Source organism: Tympanuchus pallidicinctus, unplaced genomic scaffold, assembly GCF_026119805.1.
Source record: "Tympanuchus pallidicinctus isolate F22 unplaced genomic scaffold, pur_lepc_1.0 scaffold8, whole genome shotgun sequence".
Taxonomy (NCBI): Eukaryota; Metazoa; Chordata; class Aves; order Galliformes; family Phasianidae; genus Tympanuchus; species Tympanuchus pallidicinctus.
This window is the reverse complement of record NW_026294802.1, coordinates 29,576,715-29,600,711: the sequence shown is the minus strand read 5'-3', so window position 1 is coordinate 29,600,711 and position 23,997 is coordinate 29,576,715. Positions and strand designations below refer to the sequence as shown.

Here is a 23,997-nt window from a genome sequence, read left to right as displayed (position 1 = left end):
AGTGAATGAGCATGCAAATGGAAGCACAGTGGTGTTGGGTGGCACCTTCTGTGGGACAATTCAGTGGAAATTACCTGGCCCATTTCTTCCTAGCAGCTATCCATCATCTTTCAGGAGCATCAAGAGCAATTCTGACTAGACAGAAAAGGACTGGATTCTTTTATTCACAAAGGCTATTTAGCTACTGGGCTCTCAACCATCTAAAGTAAAAAACACTGTGTACTGGTATATTTTTCCTCTTCACACACCTGACCCTGAAAAAAAAAAACAAACAACTTTCTTCTTGACATAACCAACTATAAAATTCTGTATTTTAAAAGCAAATGCAGCAGAAAGACAAATCTGTCAAATTAACATCAGAGTTGCCTAAACACACTTGGTGTCCCATGGATGCACTTCAGTCACCTTTTTCGCTCCCCAAGGCTTCACCTGATCTACTGACAAACTCAGCCATTGCTTCTGCACACTGACCTGGAGTTCTCAAGCTGACATATGCACAACACCACCATGCAAAACACTTCAAAATGTTACACAGCCCTTCTGGCTAATGCTAGAAGAAAGAAGACCCAACCTCCTCTGCTGTCCAGTGACGGAAATCATTAAAGGAAAGTCCCTAAACTACAGAGAACTGTGAAAAAGAAACAGCCTGGATCCACTTCTTATCACCTTTGTCACCTCTTCTGTCTATCTGCTTATTTGCAAATGTACAGGTGTTTCGTTTGACAGCCAGAATAAAACACAACAAAATATGACAGAAAGAAGTGCAGAACAACACAGGAGATCTGAAATGTGCACTTGAAGTTAAACTGATTGGCTAGAACCATTAAATACCATTAAATACCATTTGACTTATGGCTTAAATTGAGAAGCATATCAGATTTCTTTGAGACAGTAACAAAGCTGTACTGAGTATATTGCATCACAGCCCAAACAGTCCGAGCTCTCAGTTTGTGTAAGTTGGTAAGGTGTAAATCCCATGAAGAATAAGGACAAACAATTCATGTTTTTGTTAGGAACTAAGTGAAAAGAGGCTGTAGGGCTGTAGATTACAGTGGACAAAGAAAATCTCCACGCAGAGATGCAATGAAGAGAAGTCAGCCTTACTCCCTCGGGCTAACGCTACTACCTCAATGCAGCTGTCAGCCAACACAGAGCAGCTGTGATGCAACATTACATAGCATATGTGCCTAAGATTTGAATTTGCAGAATCTCCAGCTGCTGGTGGTTTGATGGCCTTACCCAAACTACCCTGACATAGATCACATCGGAAGCATAGGGAACTGCGTTCTTCTACAAAGACAGCTTCAAAGCTTCCCAAGGTGTAACTTAACTTCCACTTGCTTCTGCTGGCACTTGGAAGGGCTCCCTGCTGCCTTGAGAGTTCCATAATATTATGTAGAAGTGGCAGCCAGACACTTCTATCACTGTATTACACAGCTCTAGAGTGACAGTGGAGACAAGATGTAGCTGGACAATCTTCTGGACTGCTGAACATCCCAGGAAACTCCTCACCTAGTTCCACCTTCCTTCCTCACCACCTTCCTTCCTCACTTTTTTCTCTAATCCTTTTTATTTTTTGAGAAAATAACAATTATTTTCAACATTTATGTGCATTTCTTTTGCAAGTACACAATGCATTTGCAAGAATTTTTTTGGTCTGTTTTCTCCCAGTTACTAACTCAATGTAAGTCAGTGGAACAAGGACTGCTGATAATTTGCTCATCAGAATGGACTCCTAATGCACAGGTGCTGCAACAACATCAAAATATCTTTGGCCTACACAAGTTTATGTACATGTACACAAGCATGTTACTGAAGGACAGAAACATTCACTCTGTCTTGAGAAAACTTAAAATGCACACTCAAAAACTTCCCTCCTTTTGACTGCTGAGGAGAAGACAGTGATATATCAACTAAAGCCTCACTATGTGAAATGAAATTTTACTCTTGTTATTGATGACCACCTTGCCCATAATACCTACTCAAAGCTTCACTGGTCTCACAACACACACCCGATGTAGGAAAAAGAAATCTAGATATCAGAAATGTTTTCTGTCAGGGTTTCAGAGCTGTGGAATTCTAGCTCGTTAAAGGAATTTTTTCCTTCAGAAGTATTGGGGATTTAAGTTGTATTTTGTTGGCAACATTGACCAACAGTCACTTGAATAGCTAGTATTTCTTTGCCAAACATCTTTCCCTGTTCAACAGAGAAGCTAAGGCACAGTAAGCCTACTAGATGATGCCTTATTTTCCAGAAACATTTTTTCCTGACAAAAATTATATCTAATCTTTTTAATCACTATGGCGCAACTTTTCTGCTACAAATAAGGAAGCCTCTTTTTTGACTGAAGATGCCATTCCCAAAAGCATTAATAAAAACTAAGATAAGTAGTTCAAGGGATGGGAGGTAGAGGTTGCAATGGAGTCTTACATAAGACTGCCCCTGTGAAACCTGAATGTCTTCCCTTAGGCTGAAGCTTTCTTTCAGCCTTTGCCCTGGGCTGAATATGTTGAAGCTAAAGTCTTAAAAGGCTCTTAAATATTTGAGGAGTGATATTCTACAACAACATTCCAAAAGAAGAACAGAGACAAAAACGACAGGCATCTTTAAAACAGCACCTCATACATTCGCAAGAAAGAATTACATAGTGTCTGTGGTAACATGAGATGCATGAGGTCCCATCCACTTACACTCCTAATAATTCTGAAAGACTCTAATTTATATACTTATACTTCCTTCCAAAGTTTCATTTTGCTCAAAACTCACATGAACTTAACACTTCTGGACAATCTTCTGGTAGTTTAACTCCCAGAGCACAAGGAGGGAGAAGCCCAGCCCACTCTCACCACTTTGCCTGTACTTCCACCTGTTTAGAGGGATGATATAAGCTGCACAGGTGGAAAAAACCTCATCCTCTGACATGAAGAGCCTACAATCAAACTTTCCAGCAGCAAAAGCATGTCAGCACTGCCACAACAGTGGAGGGGAATCAAATACCAACAGGGCACAGCTCCCTGGAGTCACAATTGGGAGCTTGAGTCTCTGCTGTCTGAAATCTGCTAGAACTATTTGAAAAAATGATGGCACTGAAGATGAAATCATCAAACATGTTCAGTGAACTTCTGAGTCGTTTCTTTACAGTCTCTCTATAGCTGTGCTGCTGCTCTAAACAACATTTGTGATGCCATTCAAGAGCCAACACAGGGTTCCACCATCTACCACTCAAATGGGTTGCTTGTGTTTATATTGCAGCTGGATCCACTCATTAATAAACTACTTTTTGAATACCTTCAATTATTGTTTGGAATATTTGGAAAGCCTAGAAATTGCCACATAATAATATGTATATTTTTTTCTTTTTTTTCAGAATATTTTTGTGAGAAGTTCAGTCACATCCATCATCCAGGTAGGGCCAAGGCACAAAGCCAAGGACACTTGTCAAACTGCCCCTGAAGAAGTTCAGCAAGAAGAAGCCAAGAATTTGCGTGATTGACCCAATTCCTGCAAACCCAAACATGTTTGGAAAAATATCCAAACCATCTCCACTTCTTATACACGCAACAGATGTCACAGCTGTCATATCAGATATCAGCTGCAAATATCTGATACATATCTGATACAGATAGCTAATGGGCTGTTATCAACTCTTTTTATAATTGGTTGGGGCTTTCTTTTCACATCTCACAGGCATCTACATGCAATTATGTCAGCTTATCTAAAAAAGAGAATTTCTCCCCAGAGCTCCTGCCACACACATCCCCAGACCATAGGGACTGCAGCAGTGCTACTGCTGTAAGGAACTTGTGCTTGGTTTGGGAAGTAACTTCATGGCTGTCTTTTCCGTCAGAGTTCCACACAGCTTGGTTAGTATGCTGCTGTACTTTAGATCATCCTGAATAATTAATAAACAGTTTGCCATTTCCTGAATATATTAGGAGTGAAGAAATATTGCTTGAACTTGTGAACTGCCATCAGCTTGCTGAAGAAGAGAAAACCTTATTTTCTCCCTTCTCCTTGTAATTGCATGTTCGAAGAATTCTTTTGAACAAAAAGACAATATTGCAAACAACCAGTACTCACTGAATGTAATAAAATTGGTTCTTTTGTTCTACACATACATGGCATTGGAAAAACTCAACAGCAATTACAAAAGAAACATCTTAAAAATTAATCTCTTCCCCTTTCCTTCAGAGATCATAATGAAGAGACTTATCATTTCAAAGATCCTTAAAACAATCCTGGCTAAAGGCACTCTCAAGTGCAAATAAGAATTAGGACGGGTAAAAAATCTAGAAAGGAAACAACCATGCAGCCTGCTCTGCTCCATCATAGCCTCTATCCAACTCCAGCATCCATAGCTGCAATGATGCAGGAAAAGGAGCAAGGAGGCCTGACTTTTACCCAAGACTGCCACTGACCTGCGGGTCATGTGGAAACGCTTTGCCTACATTTTCTTATCTTAAAAACAGTCTTTCAGTAGAAAAAGTGAAGTCCAAGTTTTGTTGTTGTTGCTGTTGTTCTCCACTTGACTTTAAATACTGAGACATCATCAACAAAACTTCTCTTACTGACAGACTTGGCTATGAGTCTCCCCACCGGCTCCTTCTCCTGCAGCACGTGCTGACAGTGGCATCGCTGAGGATGGGCTGAGATGCTGGAGCTGGCCCTGAAGTTCCCCACATGTGAGCAAACATGAAAGCTTCCAGATTTTGCTTTCACTCTTTATTGTTTCTGCACAGTTTGTTGACTCAGTCAGAACAAACACAGAAGGCACTTTTAGAAACATAGTAGAAGAAAACTTGAAATGGAGACAACATGGATAAGCATTAAAAAAAAACACATTTCCAAAATCCCATCTCCAAAATGTGAGATGTGAATGCATAAAGCTCCCAAATCTACACTTACTGCCAATTTACAGAACTTCTCAGCACATTTAAGTTTTCCACATTTTCTGAACTAATTCTAGAAAGACAGGGAACAAAACCATATTCAGAAGTCCTTAGAGATATTGATACTTGTGATTCGTTCAATGCCAGCTATCGACTCAGTGTTATTACTGTAAATTAGTATTTTTAAATGTCACGCTATGACAATAAGATACACATCGTTCAGATTGCTACTAAAAACAATGTACAGGCTGGTAATTTGCTGTCACAACTAAGGCATCTTCATTCTCTGGAACACTAAAAAGTTAGTAAAAATGTACTACGCAACTACCTTTTTAAGTCCCTAGCATCATTTTAATTTAAGCTTTAAATAGAAGTTCTGAGTTTCTTCTCCCTGTAGTTGCTGTCACAAAACATATTCTAACCTAAACCAAGTTGGTTACCTTCAGAATTCATCCCTCAATGCCTTAAGTCAGTTTTTACATAACTGATCATCTTGTAGATCGGAGTGCATCATCCTGCCTTTTGGGCTGCTTTATCTCACTGTATTGGAAACATATTGGGAGCATAAAAATCTATGTCCGCTGAAAGGATCTGTATGTGCGGGGATAATTCATCTTGAAGATGCAGTATAAAGCTGTGCTGGCTGAAAGGCAGACCACTCAGCTCCTTATATTGCAAGCTATGTAACAGCAGCTGACATCTTTATCAGTGCTCCCGTACAGTTTCCATTATAATAATATCTAGAACAACTTCACTGATCTGAGTACTTTAAAAAAACGCATCCCTGCCTCTAACAGGAGGCACTTTTCTTTAAGCAACTTTAAGCAGTAGATAGACTGAGGAACAGAGCTTCCTAAATGACCTGTTCTTGGGCATAATAAAGGAAAAACCAAACTTGTCCACACATAAATTAATGCCAAGACTTCATAATGCACCGCTTGAAAGGCAATTTTAAAACTATAAAGTGGCTAATTTAGCTGTAAACCTGATTGGCTTACATATTTCTGCAACTTTTTACTGTTGTACTACACTGTTATACTTCATTACTGTAAATCGTGCAATTTTGATTTACCACATAGATTCAATGTAAGTGATTACCACAGAGTCTTCAGTATGCATAGCGTACTGCTCAGCATCCAAGGTACTAGAGAATTAATTTGGGGGGAAAAAAACCACTCCACAATTCCAGCAGCTATACTAAGACCGGATGCATGGTTGAGCTCACGACTTAAAACTGGCATTTCTTATATTTCACTGCTCTAAGGATAAGCTACTATTCTCCCTCTGTCCAATATTTTTCACATGGAGATCTACTAAAATGGCTACTACTTCATAATCTTAATATAGCTGTTAGCTTACCTTGCTCTTTTGGGATGGGAAAGAGACAAAAAAGAATGAAAGAATATATACAAATTGAAAAAAAAAAACCTCACTGCAAACCTTAGTAGTATGATAGAGAAGATACTTTTCTCTTCAGAGCCACTTAACCACTTCTACTTTAACGTTGCTTAATATATACACATATATTATCTCTAAATAGTTAATCTCCATGCAGATATTATCTATAATCTCCATATTATCTCCATATAGATAATCACTACTAAAAAGAGACCAAGCCAACAGCAGTTCATCTCAAAGGTAAATGTATCACAGATTTAGGCATGGAGAACAGGTAACAGCAGCACAAATTCCCATTCACCATAAACATTTCAACATTTTATATTAACATATAAAAAAGAAATCTCGTAACTGAAAAGTAGCATAGAAGCATCACACTGCTGCAGAAAATGGATTGATTTTTGTTAAGCAGATAGACTAGATCTAAATTCAATCACATCTTAGCACATATGTGATAACTGTCTCACATAGTATTCTTCTTGAAAATTACATCAACAAATTAAACTTCTCCTCCACTTCTCCTCGCTTGTTAATAGATACAAATACGGAGCTTCACCTAATGTATCATTTCATTACTGAAAATGTACTGAGTTTCAAAGTAATGGCTCACAAAGCTGAGGTACTGAAAAGAGCACTACTAATCTAAGGGAACTAATCTCTCAGTGTTTTAAATTTTCTGGATAAAGCACATTGTGTACTCCTGCCACGTATTTTTTCCCTAAGAAGGGGGAGACGATGCAATAGAAATACGGGAAGAGATTTGATGCACAGCAACCTCGGCAGAAACAGTGGTTCTTGTAACCACAGGGGCAACACAGCACGGGCCTATGGTTGTGGGGAAGAGGGATCAGGAAGGAAACCAATGATGTTTATTCACTGGAAAATAGTAAGGAAAAAATGAAGCAGACTTTAAGTATGGCTGCGGACCAGCTGACTTTGAATGGAAGGGGTTGCCTGATGAGGGGAAATCGAGAGCAGGGGAGTGGTGGCATGGTCAGCCCTGGTCTCTGTCATGCTGTGTAATGTTGGCCCATGGAGAGCAATGTGGGGCAGGAGCTGAAGCAGCAGCTCCTCGGGTTGAGGCTGCCACTGAGGAAAGGAGGAGATGAAGACAGGGCTGAAGTAAGAAACCGCTGTGTTAAGGCTGTGCCATTGTGTCTATGGCATCCCAGACTTGGTGTAGGTTCGAGGGCAGAGGATGGAAGAAACAAAACGTTCACATCAATGTGATCTTGAAGATTGGGACCATAGAGGTCGGTGCTTTTACACTGAGGGGTCTGGCTCTCACGTCTACAGGATGGAGAAGAAGCTGTGGGTCACAGGTCACGTTTCAGAAAGTGCTGCACTGCTCACAGCTATGGGGTATTTCTGCTTTGGAATTCACTCAGCACAATTCAAGACACTACTTTCAGAGATCTTTAAATTAAAAATTAAGCATGTGGAACAACCCAAAGAGACACAGCTCTGCCTTTTCCTTTGAAAGGTTAAGATGAAACGCAGGAAAAGGGGAGTGTAATTGTTGTAAAACACAATATTGCCTGAACATCTCCCTGTTGGGAAGAATTGCTTTTGGAGAGTCTCCAGCTGCCCAGATGAGACATTTCAGTTTACATCCTTATCTTCTGAAAGAACAAGAAATGAAGTTGCAAGTTTATGTCGTCAAGACAGGCATGAAAAATGACATGCACAATAAATGAAAGCAGATATTTCTGCTTTTTGATGTACAATTAACTGCATATATAACTTTTGGTAAAAACATAAAGCTTATCAAGTATCCTACTGCTTATCTATTTATTTTCCTGCAGCAGGATCCGAAAGATAGCAAAGAATTTTTCGGGGCAACTGCACAAAAATACAGAATTTGCCTAAATGAAAAGACACCAGCAGATATAAGCTGGGGGGAAAGTACTGAAGAAGTACACTAAACCAAGGAAGACTGCCTTCAGAGTAAATCCCAAGATGAGGAAGGAAGGGGTTCTCCCAGTTGATAAGGAGATGGCAGGCTGTAGGCAAGAGTGTTTCCTCCACGCTAACAATGTGAAAGTCCAACACTGTCCATGGACATCCTGACTACATTGAGCAGTGCCTGGCTGAAGCCTGAGATGCAAAAGCCAAGGCATGCAGAGGAGTTCTCCAAAAGAACAAAGGTTTTACTCAAAATGGTGAAAATTCAGGCAGCTGTCAATTAAGACAATTTAGATCTGGCATGCTTTAAGCTTACAGAAGAATATATGAACGTCGCCCTAGATTGTTTGGGGTTTGTATGGACTATCAGTAGCAAGGCAAGCATAAGGCAAACTTCTAATGCAAAAAAATTCAATGGTACCCCACCATCCTTCAGGAGTGGGAGGACTGAGGAGTCTCAAAGGACTCTAAGATCATTTCAAAGGGAAAAACCACCAGCCTGAGTTCTGCTGAATGACGGAAGTGTGAAAGAATTAAGATGGATATGATGTAGAGGAATATTGATTATTCCAGGGAAACTGTATCTAAGTGGAGAAACAACTCTCATCAGTGAGAGAGTGAATTAAAGTCCACATCTGTCTTATATAGACATCAGATTCCTCTCCTCGAATCAGGAAAAGAAAAAACGCTCACTTGCAGCTTGATAAATGTATAATAAAACTATCAGAATAGAAACATCCATAACATGTGAGGAAAAAGAGACATTAGCCACCATAGATTTGAAAGAGGAACAAATCTACAGAGGAAGGGATGATTAATAAATATTTTATTTCATGTTTTCAACGATATGGTGGCCCTATACAGCAATCTAAAGAGCAGGAAATACAAATTTGATTAATATATTCTTCTTTTTCCCCATTACAGACCTCACTGTTATTAGCATGCTACTCTTTCATGCTTCTGTAAAAGAAAATACTAATCGATTCTGAGCTACATTGATTAATACTCACAGATTTCTGAATTTTCAAGCTAGGCTGATGCAAACAGTTTCTTTTACATACGGATGTGATTACAGCTGCACAGAAATGGGCACTGTTTCACAGTAGCAAAGCTAAAAACCAAAAGGTTCTGATTTGCACACAGAACGTTACTACAATGTTTGGAGTTTATAAGCACATGGAGGAAAAAAAAAGCCAAAACCCCCCAAAAAACAATATTACCTTTTTAAACAGAGGAGGAAAGGAGTATTTACTATAGCAAGCTTTAAAACAGTTATTTTTTAAAATTCTCTTATTTCTGAAGAGGTAAAGTGTCTTATCCAGACAGGTTTTTAAGAGAGCTGCTCCAATAATCATTTGGGACTCACAGTGAGATTCAAGGAGTATATTAAAGTTCTGAGCGATAAAACTGGAGATGACAAAGATTTACAGTAACAGCAAACATACACTACTAAACAGGCAAATTAACTTCCTAAGCGTGACCTGCTGGTGCAGTCCTGAAGAAACCACGCACTGTGCTATTTGTACTCATTTCATGCAACATTTTTTGGCTCAGCGTACACAGAAATAGCTTAGGAAAGGCAAGAAATGACAGAAAGTCATCCTGGATACAGTCTTGAATCCCACTGCTAGTTGTTCGAGGTAAGACAGAGCATGCACCAAGAGACTCCTCTGAGAGGTTAGCAGAAATAGAAAACAATTACATCCCATAATAACTTTAGCACTTGTCTTAGGGAAAAAATCTGCCGTTAGCAATTGAAAACAGAGAGAAGAGAGAAAACATGAACTCATTCTGCTGACAGCAACACAGCATGGGACATTTGAGGATTTCAGCTGAAAGAGCTCCTGCACCTCCGTATCCAGAGTTCTTTGTTGCCTGACAGTAAATTGTAAGGACAGTCATATTAAGAAGTACAAACATCAGGCTGTGCGTAGCCGGAGCCACCGAACGAATAACAAGGAAAGCACATTACCTTTAGTAAGTCTCCTCAGAATTTGGCAGCGGCATTTGAAAGAGACAGCTATCATTCTTGCTCGCTGCCTTCTCTGGCACAGCGCACGCGGGGCTCTGCTCTGCTGAATGCAGCAGCGGCAGCGTATGAATTTCTCACGCACATACCAGGAGAAAGGTAGCCCCAGCGGGGAGTGACAGAGCTTAATTCCTCCTGATGCACAGATCAACCCAGTGGCATCCGGCACGGCTGTGCCGCTCGCTGCAACCACCGCCACCACCTGCACAGCGAGCTCCCTGACTGACACAGCAGCATTGCTCTAAAAGCTGCAGAGCATCCCGCTGCACGCAGCACTGGGATCCTGGGAGCTGATTCCCATGTTCCCCTCCATGTGCAGAGTCGTGGGGATCTGTGCCAGGCAAAGGGCCACAAATTTCAGCAGATGTGGCACATTTTCCATTTTCTCGTATCTGTCAGCTCCCTCACAGTTGCCTCTGAGTAAACAGAGGAAAATCCCTAGAAATCCTAGATCTGAGCAAGAAGGAACCTATTTAACATGCAAAATATTCTGATCAATGCACACTAAAGATACAGTCTTGCAGATGAGAAGAAGAAAAGAAAAAAAAAGGCTTTTTTATCACCAGAAAACCTTTTTGACGGTCATAGAGAAGTATATTAAAACAGCTGAAGCATGGATCACAGGGGGAGGGAGAGAGCAGAGGGAAAATGATGAATTGTTGTGTGAGGGCAGGACTGTGAGGCATTTGATCGCACCAAAATAAATAAAATGCTGCTGCACGGAGAGCACACCGTGAATCAGGTCCTTCCCCATTCCTAGAGAACACACCAGCTTTTAGTGCACCTTCAAATTTATTTTGTAATTAATTGCACCAAACGTTGCACCATTTGTAACATGCTGAAAGATTTCTTCAGCCCACCTGGAGCTTTACATTCTCCAACATCTAGCCAGACAGCAAATTAACCTGCCTTCAACAATTCATTCCGAAAATAATGAAGTGGAACGCAAAGCTTAAGTGAGAGTTCCATCCCATCGTTACTCATGGACCAAAATCCTCATTGATTCTAAAAACAAAGCAAACAAACCAAAAGAACACAGTTTGCCAGCTCAGATTCACGCACAAAATCCAAGTGCCTGATCAGGTAATTTCCTTTAAAATAACCAATAACTAATTGTTTGCCAAGACTTCTGTTTCATGTGAACCATACACTTAACACCGTGTTCATATGCTTTCTGTCCCATTCAGTTGCCTCCGTTTCAAAACGAGACAGTTTATTTCCTGACATCTTCTATCCCTCGCTCTATTTAATACCATCACCCTGTGTTAGGGTGCACATTTTCTGCTGTCAGCTGTCGACAGCCAGCAGCAGCACAGGGCTGTTCCATACTCAGAGCAGCTCCTTGCTCCCTGCTGCACAGCACCAGCAGCTCCGCTCTCAGCGTTGTCCTACAAACAATTACAGTAATTGTTTTCCTTATTTTTGTTTTATTGGTTATAGCAGCAGACGTATTTCAAAGGTAAAGGTGAGACACTCCATCAGCACAATTGCAATTGCCTAGATAGGCCCAGTGAAAATTGATTTCATTTTGTTGTCATTAAAACCAGATAGGGGTAATCGAGTTATTTGTTCTCCAACCTTGTTATCGCTTCTCGTGGTGCCCCTTGTGCCAAGCAGCTGCAAAATCCAACCAGCGTGAAAATCAGATGCACCTGCAGCACGGGCTGGTGGCTCTGGCCCTGTATTGCAGCCCCATAACACAGCCCTGCTGCTACAGGATGGACTGGGCAAGCAACAGCAGGGAGAACAGGGGAGGAGGTAGAGATGTAAACCAGTACAATTCAAAAGGCCAAGAAGAAAATGGAAGAGCTTGGACTATCACACAGGAAGAGGAAGAGGAGATATCTATTCTTGTCCTCTCCATAAAGATGAAACCAAGAAAAGAGCAAGTGGCTCACTCTGCCTGCATCGTCAATATACTTCTTGAAGAGAAACTCTGCCACCGTTACTTCTTGCTACTTCCCGCTCAGGTACCAGGACTGAACACAATTAATACCACTAACTCCCAAAACCTGTTTCCTTTCCTTTTTCCTGTGCTAAAGTTGATACAGTGACAAAGCTACGACCTCAGCACACAGCCTCTCTCACAGCTCTTTCAGGTTTGTGATGCAGAAGCAGTTCTGAGCCCACCGCACCCCTCTGCAGGCCAGCTTCTGTATTACTGCCTTTTTCACCTGCCAGATGCCTGCCCTCGATGCCGTGAATCCACCCCTTTAAACAGCTCCTTTTAGCTCAAGAGTAACCAGAAGTTATTGCAGGATGGTACTCAGTTGCCTTAATATCTGTTGATTTTTCCAAGACAGCACAGATGAGGAGGACTGTGAAGTTGGACCCCTACACAGGTCTCCACCTCTTCGGAAGCCAAGCCTGCGAACACCTGCCAGCAGCCGCCAGGAATCCGCAGAGCTCCTCCTGCCCTGAGGAAAAAGGCATCTTCAGAGAGCAGCTCTCAGCTTGAGAACCCACAGAACTCCAGAATATCTCAAGTTGGAGGGGAGCTACAAGTATCAAGTTTAACTCCGGGTTCCATGCAGAATCAGCCTAAATTCAAACCGTACTTCTAAAAGCATCATCCAAACACTTCTTGAACTTCCTCAAGGACCTCCCAAAATAAACTTTTACTTTTGTTCTTTCACCTAGAAAATTATTTAATGTGAGATCACAGCCTATTTCCACTTTGGTCTTTTCTCCCTCAGAGCACAATTTTGAGATCCTTGAGGATTTCAGCTGTGAAGAGAACGGCACGAGGTTGCACCTACACTGCGAGAAAGAAATTGCTCACTGCTTGCCTCTGTGATGCCGTGACCTGTGCTGCTTCAGCCTCCTCAGCACAGGAGGTGAAAGAGGGCACATCCATAGAACTAGACAGTCACAGGGGACACGCTTCATGCAGGAAGAATTTCAAGCTTCTGCATAAATACTGAGTTCCAATCTGATTATTTAAATATGTATAAAACTATAGAAACAACACATAAATTGTGACACGTACACTAAAACAGCTGCAGACCTGGTCACATAAGGTTTGGTAACAGAGAAAAGATGTGGTCCTTGATCCAAAAAGCTTATTATATCGTTTACTACTGCTTCTAGAGTAGTGACACATATGTTAAATAGCCTATAAAACACAGCAATAGCTACTTGCAACCAAGTCAATATGATTATTTTTGCTTATGCTTCTTTAGACAGTTTTTCTGTCCTTACCAAAGGAGGTCACACATAGATTTGAATTCCTCAAGAAGATTTCATAACATAAAGATTTTGTACTTCGAGTATAACACTGAATGTAACAATATGTTGTATTTACTACAGTTTTTTTTCCTATCTTTTATTAGTTCAAGAAAAGTAATCCAGTTATAGGAAAAAGCTCTTAAATATTCACTCATGGTTTTACTGCTTGCTTCCAGTTTGGATCATGAGGATTGCCAGAATGGTACTTTCCCGAAGTCCTGATTCTGAAATTACTTTAAGTACATCTCATGTATTCTTAATTGTCCAGGTTTGTTGTTGTTGTTGTTCTTATTGTTGTTTGGGGTTTTTTTTAACCCAATTAAGGATTTTGTTGAACTTTTCAAATGTCAGACAGCATTTTATGAGATATCAGTCATTCAGTTCTAGAGATGGACTCAGCTGGTTGCTCAGGAGGAAGAAGGAAGGAGGAAGGTATGTAGGGGGGAAGGGTAGCAACATAATAAGGAAATCAAAAACCTCTGAGCATACGGAAAACTTACTTATATTCCTCACAGCACAGTTAAAAGTCTTTACTAATTACATCTCTTCCTTATTTATTACTGAGCTGCAAAATTTGCTACCATTTTCTCAAGGTTTATTGCAAAAATCTCTTTCTTCATTTCAATCCTTTTGGACAGCAACATGAATTTGTGCCACTTTTACTGCTGCACTCATTCCTTTCTTTAGCAGACTGTAAGGTTATTTATAAGCTCTAGGATATATATTATACACAAATGTTTTCTCAACTGAATTTATATTCATAAGTACTCAGTAGAAGGTCACTAGATGAAAGAAGCTTATTTCTCTATGATAAGACAGGCAGTATAATATTCAGCTTTTATCTAACAACATCTTCTGGCTGAGATCTACCAGATCATGTTAGCGGTAAAGAATGACTCAAAGAGAAAAAGATCTATTGAGCTCTCCAGTAGGACACAAAAAGAAAAAAAATCATTATGAAAGTTATCTGAATTAAATTTTAAAAAATAAAATCACCTTTACACAGCGTGAGACTTAGATGCACTCACTATACTCTCTGAAAATACAGTATTTAATCAAGAATATAAATTTTGCAGGATAGCAACTTCCAATCTCAAAAAAAAATTAAGTTGCAAAAAACGTGTTTTTTTTTTTAATTTGGGAAATTTAGGTCCAATAATTACCTTTTCTATTCACTGGAATACAAACCTAGGATATACGTCTTGCTTAAATTCCATTCCACATTCCATGGAATTTTCACACACTGACTGTGCAGCACCATAAAACCAGTGACATCCCTCCCTACACTTTTACTTTACAGGCAATTTTCTCCTGTGAGCTGCCACTATTGTTTTTGGATGTTGCACACTCATTCTTCTTTATGGGTCAAGCTTTTCTGTCACCATCTTGAAGGCAATGCCCTGCACTGATGGAGTACCTCTGATGGTCAAGGCCATGGATGCACACCAAGGACCCACTCCTTTGAGAAAGCCAACATGGTGGGTTCAGTGAAGTCAAGCATGTACTCAGACTACACCCTCAATAAAACATTGCAGCACCTGTGAAGATGTACAGGTATAAAACATTTAATGTATTGGGAAGAAACAAAACAGTTTGAAATCTGAATTCATGATAGTTTTATACAATTGAATATCTTGCTCCATCATTTTAAGATACCACTGGCACCAACCACATCACTCAAATGAAAAGTCAGATTTTTATGCAAAAAGAGAATTAATTTAGTTCTGAAAATAACAAATGTCCAGATAGATGCTCCTGTTCTGAAAACTGAAGTGTTTCCTCTAGTACATTTTATGCATTCTTATATCAATCAAGAACTAGTAACAAAGAATCTCAGTTTTAACAAAACAAAATTTGACTATTTTTCATCTCAAAGATGAGAAGCGTATTCCTATGCAGCAGCAGACCCAGTCAATCAAGTGTTTTGCAATGGATGCTGTTTCATTACAAAGACTCCACTTTGCTACAGAATGAGAGAATAAAAAGGAAAGAGCAATAAATCATCCTGCAGTTTCCCAGTGCTCACATTATCAACAAAGACAATTTGTCACCTTCACGTAATTTGGAGAGTACTTCAAATTTACATTTTTATTAAATCAACTACAGGTATTTGCAACAGTGTTGGACAATTTCCCACAGACACTGCAGCAGAAGTTCTTATGGATCATTAAAAATAGTAAAATGTGTGCTGGCTTCAGAGAGACATTGCTGGAGAACACTTCATGCAAAGCATGGAGATCAGTACACTGCAAGTGTTAATAGATGATGAGAAAAAAATATGCTGAAGATCTGACTTAAGGCCCAAGCACCACTGCTGTGGCATAATGTGGCAACCTGATTGGCCATGAACAGATTCATTAAAAAAAAAATAAATCATTTTAGGTCTTTCTGGATAGAAAAGTCTTACTTTTTCAGCTGCAGGCAATGTTAGCCACTTTGGATCAGCAGGTACTAAAGAACTGGCTGTAGAATCAGTACTGACACACTCTGGGATGGCTATTTACAATATAGTCAAATAAACACAATTTAATTCTTTAAAAAAGTCTGACTTAATGACATTCTATAAAATGTATAATGTAGCATTAAAGAAAACAAAACATACATATTTTCTACATGAAAATAACTCTCCAGCACACACTACCCTCTAGCGTAGAAAAGACAGCACAAGGAACAGCATTCCCTATGCTATCCTTCACAGCAACCACAAAAATGCATGCAGTATTCACTAGTACATATGAATCACTGGCAAAAAAATTAAAACTGTCCTTTCCAGTGAAACTGTATTGATACTCAAAGGTTGAGAGCTGTCTAATAACAGAGACATTGTCCTCAAAGGACCTCTGAGATGAATAGAGCAACTCTGACTTTCTATTCCTAGCCTCATTTCGGTTGCTGGGAAAGCAGGCTGTTGAGCTTTTCTCAGGATTTCCTAGCTGCAAATCTTTGTTTAAAAATAATTAGGGACTTAAGAGAATCATAAAATATGAAGATATTGTGTGTACTAGAAAAATGAGAATCTTTCAGTAGCACAAGTACATTACAGTCTCTCAAAGGCAATTTCCAGCATACCCACGAACTAGTTGAGTTTTAATTCAGAAAGATGCCTTTTCAATAAGCCGATGGCTTGTGAGCCATTTCAGATACAACTCCCTTTTCCAGAGGGTACACAAGTCGATGTACCATTTCTTTGATTTGACCTATGATGATGGAAAAGAGTTCTTTCTTTTGGAAACATTACTAAATATTTGTCTTTGTATCTCTGAACTGACAATTAAGAATAATTTTGCAAAATATGAGATAAACCACCAAGAATGGTCCTTGTGCCCTCCAAGTGGAAGAATTAGCGAAAGGAATAGGCATTAAAACTGCACTGTGTTTTCTTGGCTGCTTGCAGATCTCATGGAGAGAAACAACCAATAATGACCCCGTTCAATGAACACAATCAGCCCAGCGTGGGCTCCTGCCAGCAACATGCATATAATTACAGTCTCTAGGATTTAATGTAATCTCAGAACTAAAGGATGACTGTCTTACAAGCAGTTTCCACATGCTGCAGTACATGGTTAAAGACTCTTGTAATTACAAATTCTAGAAGGCTTTGTACTTTGTAGAGGCTTTTTCAATTAGTCAAAACGATGACGTTCCTATTGCTACCTCAGTCTTCTAACAAAATGCAGTTAAGCATTTCCTCAAAATTACCATACTGCACGCAGCAACAAGCTCCTACGCTTAGTAGAAAACTGTTTTTACTCTCATTAAAAAACAAAAACATTATGAGTCTACTGAAAACATTTGAACAAAAGTAGAATGATTATACTGCTCTCTAGCTATACAGCTTTCTTTCCATGTCTTTATTGACTTATTTAGCAGCCATGAAGTTGGAATATCACATTAGAAAATACAATGTGTATTTGGAGGGATAAGATTGGAATATAACAAAAGGTCATTTAATCTGCCATAGGAGAATTTGGGTAATTAACTCAGAAACTTACTGTGGGCTAGCTCTACAGATGCTGCACAAGAAGAGACAGCGCCAGCAGAGACAATAACCTGTGGCCTCCAAGTCATCCAGGCTTTGAAGTATGGAGGGAAATATCAATTCACTGGTGCAACTGCATTCCTGCTATGTGCAAGCTGCAAGAAGACAAGGTAGCAGCTTCTTTTCCAAAGGACAGTGAATTTCTATACTGAAATTAAGCCACATGCTGAATGTCTGTCTACGGTACGGGCAACAGCCAGACAGTTGGTACTGATCACTGCATTTCCCCAAGCTATATCAAATGCCACCATATTTTACCTGAATATCAGCTTTGGTGTGCCTGAAAACAAAGATAATGAAAAACAAGGAAAAACTATATCAAGTATACAGGATAGGGAAAAACAAACAGAAAAAAAAAAAAAAAAAAAAGGTAAAAAAAAAAAAAAAAAAGGGTAAAAAAAAAAAAAAATCCACTTCAAAAAATGATGCTGACTCTTCTGACCATAACATGTTTGTCGGATAGAGCTGTTAACTTGCTAGCATGTTCTCATTTTACTGTAATCATCAAGTCTGGAAGCCATTGTTCTCTCCCCAGCCAAGCCAGGGTACAAAATAACACCAGATACACAAGGAGGTACCAAACTAGAAGCAGACAAGTAGGTATGAGCATTTTTTGGATGCAGTTTGACAATTCTGTAAGAGGAACTGTGTGATGAGATCCTAGTGAAAACGTAGGCTCATGATACAACCTTGCATTTGTTGATGAATGCTAGGTTTTGACTTACTTAGCTGCAATATACTTGCATGCTACCACGTGCATCCTGGATTTCTGCTGCTTCCCAGCCAGCATTTTTTCATTCTATTACACAAAAACTGACTCCTTTGGAAATTTTGCCATCTTCTGAGAACTAACAATTGTTCACCACTGAGGGATAACAAAAACCACAACCATCTGTTTCTGTAGTCTGTTTTAACATACAAGGATCATAATAGACTTGGGGTGAAGGACGCTTTCCTGCCAAGTGAAAAGAAGAACTTTTTATGCCTCCCTGGGCCCTTCTATAGCATGAATACCCTGTGCTGCCCTAGGATTACCTGGAAGCACCTTCCCAGTGCTTTGCTGTGCATGATGGCATTTTACAGGATTGGTGCCACATTCAGTAATGTCAGTAAGACAGAGACAGCTCTAAACTCTGTTTTTACTAAATGATGGCCTGTGATTCATTGACCAAGGTACCTCCACTGGCTTTGTGCTCTGATTCAAAATTTGTGATGAAAACTTCAGCTGACCTTAAACCGGAAGCCTAAAACACAAACCAGGTCTTCTTTGGCATGTTCTAAAACAATGCACCAATTTGAGAAGGCACAGATCTGAGAAGGAGAGATTTATATCAGGCACCAGGAGGAAATTCTTTACTCAGAGGGTGATGAGGTGCTGGCACAGGCTGCCCAGAGAAGCTGTGGATGCCCCTTCCCTGAAAGCATTAGAGAACACGCTAGGTGGGACCCAAGGTGGCAATTCTGCCCACAGCAGGGGGTTGGAATTAGATGACCTGTGAGGTCTCTTCCAGCCCACATCTTTCCACGATATCTCAAGTTTCTATGCAAACTCATTAATGTTTGGAGTCTCAGGAAGAGTGCCATAATGTTGTACATCAGCATATCACAGAATAGGGCCACTGTCACTGACACTTCAGTACAGCCTCTGGAGCCCAATCCTTTGTTTTAGGTGAGTCTTGATTTTACAACTGAACTAAACAGAACTGAGACATCTTCAATCACCAAATTAACTGTAACCATTTAAAAGGTATTTAAACCTCTGATCTACAATCAAAAATAAATAATAAGAACAGAGATCTATAGAGATTGGTGCTCTGTTTCACTGCAGACTTTTACATCATGCCAGGGACTGTTGCACCACCCAACACAGCACACTTTAAATTCATCAGTCTAGCTTAAGGCACAGAAATGGAGTGAGTGAGCGTAAATGAATTCTGTATTGCTGTGACCAGGCTGTCTGGCAGCCAAACATGAGCTGGTGTGGTTATCTCTCAATACTGCCCACTGTAAAAGTATCAGTGTGTATTACCATACACTTTCATCATAATTGTTCAGTGAAAAGTTACACAGTTTAGCCTGTGTGTTTGCTGTGAGGAGCAAACCAAACACGAGCATCCAAATACAATGTATAAGAACAAAGAACACGGACTGTGCCTGCAGTACCAAGGAGAGTATCCTGGAATACAATGACTCTAAAACTGACTGAGTGGATTACAAAAGACCAGTAAGTGAGTGGCAAGAGTGACAGCAGGCTTAATGAGATCACTGTGTGTTGAAAGATTGAGGGCCAATGCAGACAAGATTGCTACCTGCCTTGTGTAAGAAAGCTTAGAACTCAACGTGCAACTTCAGTGTCTACGCTGGACACTTATTTGGTTTGGATTTTTTTGCATTTGTTTTTAAAGGCTGAAAAATAGGAAGCGTGCAGAGAAGAGCACCAAGAGTGGTCTGAGCAATGCCTCATGCAGTGGAAAGGTTAGCAAGTACAGCATCTTCTCCAAAGAGCTTAGACTGTGACTTGATTACACAAAGCTGTTATAAAAGGATGTGTTGTGTGATCAGAAGTTTTCCATCAAGGAAGGGGAATAAAATCCCCTCAAGAAAAGGGCACAGCTGGAACTTGAAACCAGTAAAACTCAAACTAATCACAACTTTCTCACAGGGAGATTGGCTAACAGATAAAGGGGTCAAAATTGTTCCCCAAAGAGCCACTGTCTGCCTTTCTGGAATAAGCATTTTACATCAGTTGCTGGACTTGATGCAACAATAACAGGATGGATGTTACATGGGGGGTAACCAAACATCCCACTTGCTTCTTCTTGCCTTAGAAAGTATATGAAGCAAAAGATGATATCACAAATGCGTCCTGCTGTCCATAGCTACTTTACTGACTTTAAGCTACTTTAAACAGAAGATATGGACTTCACTGAAAAACAGAGGGAAGCGCCTTCAGGTTATTTTCATCCTTCAAATACTAATGAGTTTTGCATGACTGTGAAAGCTACATAAATAAAATATTATTAAAATATAGGATTAGCTATACAACGTTTTTTTTCTTTTTCACCCATGTTACCCATATACAAGCATTTTCATAATTAAAATTCTTAATTGGTTAGAAAAAACATCCCCAAACTTCCCTTTCTTCTCAAAATGCCAACACTTCAAGGGCAGGCAGGCTGTTTTGTGTACCCAACTCCAACCTCACATACCCTGTCCCTTTTGAAGAAAGAACTGGGATCCACAACAACAACGTGGATAAGTGTATGTGCAAAGTAGCACAAAGCACGTTATTTACATCAAGAAAAGAGGATGTCTGTAATGGACATGACTAAAAATAAATTATCACCATGTTTTGTTATCTGGAAACAGTTAACAAAACAAACGAAGGACAGGTTCCTAGACAAGAGGTTGAAGTATTTGTAACATAAGTCTCAAAAGTGAAAGGCAGATAACCTCAAGCTTGTTTCAGTGTCATTCCTCCATGGATGATCAGTGTTTTAGTGGTGTCACACTGCCATTTATCACATTTTTAATAGCTCCTTCTAAATGAAATATTCTTCAAAAACTTTGAGGCCTGGCCAGATCAAATTAACACTTAAAAGTCCACATTGGGTTTGTCGTTTTTTTGTTTTTGTTTTTTTGTTTGTTTTTTTTTTGTTAGCCAAAACTACCATCTTCTGGGGGAGAGATTACATGCACGAATTTTTTCAGATGGATTTGTGACAAGCTGAGGGATGCTGCAGTCAGCCGCAGCCCAGGGGCAGCCGGCCTGCAGCAGGGAGGCCAGCAGAGCTGCATGAGGGCTGCCACCTCTGTCCCTTGGCCACATGCAGTAATCTTCACCTTCATATTTCTGTACATCTCAGCAAAAAATTCTTAAAATGGCTCACTCTATTCTCCCTCAATTTCCCACTCTCTTCCACAGTAATTCTGGCCTTGCAAAATCTTCCTTAAAATTCACTGGTATCCTCTGCAGCTGTGGGAGCTGAAGAGAGAGGCTCTCCTACTAATTATCAGTTGGAATACTGCACACACATTTATCTTTTCTCATGACCCAGAGTCCTGAAATACATCTGCTGCTTTTCACCGATCCTTTTCTGTTTGTTCTTGTATTTCAAGGAGAAAAGCAGCCACCCTTAATTTAATGGCCTCTAACAGGCCTCCAAGTGTAGGCTGTCACTTCCCTGTGCCTGTGACATGCTGTTTCTTAGTACAGCATCAGTAACTCCTTTGCGAGTGGCACTGCTATTTCTGCAGAGCAAGATTAGCTGCTGTTTGCTCACACTTGCTGGTCTCTCTTGCAACTCTGCTTTTGCAGAGGTTTTTTTTTCCATTCATACTGTATCATCGTATTTTCAATTACTCCCCCATAGATGTAGGAACATAGCAAGTCAAAAGGTGTTCTTCTGCATACTGTGTATTTCTACCTGTTTTAAAGACTGAACACATCTCCACTCCTATTAGTACACATGCCTCTCTACCTAATTTTATCTGCAGTTAGTGAGATCATTCAGTCACTGCTGCCTTTATTACCCCTGAGTGGATGTCTGGGGGTGTTTTCATCCAACCCCTTTTGAGATATTTTCTTTTGTTATATCACAAGTGTCTCAAATTTACCAAATTCCAAGCAGGACTCACAAACATCCCAAAGTATCGCATTAACAACTACGACTACTTCTATTAACTCTGCATTGTTTTCTAAATGGTGGTAGAGCTTACTGTATCCAAATCTATGCTGCCTATTCACTTCGGCTGCATTATTGTCAAAAACTGAAATCCCTTTCTCTCTTTAATACTTAACTCAATATTTATTGCATTACTGAATTTTCACAGAAAGCAGTGCTAGCTTAAAGTGAAGAGAGCAGCAAAATGCACTTTTCTCCCCTCTGCTTAAGTGTATGTATTAACATATTGCATGGCATGTACATAGCTTTCAGATCAAACTAAAGGTCAGTCCCTACCTGCATGAGCACAAATAGGCTGCATTCATGCTACCAGAGGACAAAAAGCACGTTCACAGCCTAAATCGGAAAGCTGGCAATACTGTAAGGCTGAATTTCTTTGTATTTGTTCATGTGTCACAGCCTTTATGAAAACTGGCTTGTGCAGAAATTGCTGTAAAGTACTTGTTTTTTTTTTTCTTAATGTACATTTAAGTCTGCATCATGACAGCTGCTGCATTTCAGCAGGAAAATAGAGCTGGTGCCACAAAGAGAAGGCTGTGCACAGATTCTCGCTATGAACTTACTTGGAAAGAGCTACATAAACCTAATTGATCAAAAGGGAGTCACAAAAGGATGAAATATTTTGCAGAGGCATATGCTAATGGTACTGCACCAACCTCCAAGACCCGCTGTCTTACAGAAAGGGTCCATAAAACTGTTGAGGTGATGGAAACACTCCTGAGCTGCTGCTTGGAATGCAGAGACGGGATGGCAACGGTACCATTTATTTATTTATTTTATAAATAAGGCAAGGAGAGAGGGGCCCTGGTGATTTAACAGGAAATTAGAAAGCTGGCCGATATAAATTCACCACCTATCACGGCTTTAACAGCCCAGGCTCCCTTCCCCCTTCGCCCTAGTCTAGATCTCTCAGCTTCATCTGAATGCTCACAGCACTGCTAATGAATAAAAATGGAAACAAATGTATGCAACAAATCACAGCATGCGCCTCCGCCAGCTCCCCCCTCTGATTCATCATACCCAGAACTTCATTCTGCTGCTACACATTAAAATCAATGTTCTGCCTCTTCATTATTGTCATTATTTCTCTCTCACTTCAGAAGTTTCTTTTCCTTGAGATTGCTGCCTGACCAGCTTGTCAGGACGTATTTAAATCAATATTTTGTGCGTATGCGTGTGTGTGCCGTGCATCTGGATGCCATCTCATTACCATCTGAATCCCTATTATTTCTGTTGGGGCACAAAAACACAGGGGTGAAAATCATGTCAAATGACAGAAGATTACAGCCATCTATCTCTATCATTTAAAAAAATGAAGTAACTGCAGATTTTGCCATCAGCTCATTTCACACCTGATAAGAAAACCCAAATAAAGATTGAATGCAGCACTTTCCACGATGCATGAAAACGCAATGCAGCTCAAGCAGAAGGCATTAATGATTCATCCTACACTTGGCCAGAACCGGGGTTCAAGCTGCTCGTGTCAACATCCCCTACTGCACCTGCAGCTCACGTCCCAGGTCACAGAGGAAAACCCCAGCGGTGCAGGCTGTTAATAGGTAATTCAGACATTTAGAGTCAGGTGTGGCAGAGCTGCTCTTTGGGAGGCAGAAGCCTTACTGCAAGCAAAAACGCTGGAGGCAGCCTGTGCTTACTGAGCAGCTGCTGTTGCTGGCCCAGCTCCAGGCCAAGCAGCAACGCTGGGTCAGCATCATGGGGCCAGTTCCTGCAGCACATCGGGCTCATGACACTGATACAGTCTGGGGAAATAAAGATGTATAAATAGCAGATCTCAGCTTGTTTTCATTTGGATGCAAAAAGTA

General features: G+C 40.2%; 2 protein-coding genes across 12 annotated transcripts in view; both read right to left on the bottom strand.

The window, feature by feature from the left end:
- The window catches only part of LLPH (LLP homolog, long-term synaptic facilitation factor), a 414,220-nt gene that overhangs the window by 201,262 nt on the left and 188,961 nt on the right, over nt 1–23,997 (bottom strand). The gene's annotated exons all lie outside the window — the stretch shown is intronic.
- GRIP1 (glutamate receptor interacting protein 1) overlaps nt 1–23,997 on the bottom strand; it is a 309,325-nt gene that overhangs the window by 140,448 nt on the left and 144,880 nt on the right. The window contains exon 1 of one of the 11 annotated variants that reach the window (XM_052669097.1): nt 10,166–10,418. The exons of the other annotated variants lie outside the window; for them this stretch is intronic. Coding sequence (XP_052525057.1) covers nt 10,166–10,220 — 55 coding nt within the window. The 5' untranslated portion in view covers nt 10,221–10,418. Of the gene's footprint in view, nt 1–10,165; nt 10,419–23,997 lie in introns of those variants that run through there. 11 annotated transcript variants of the gene reach the window in all.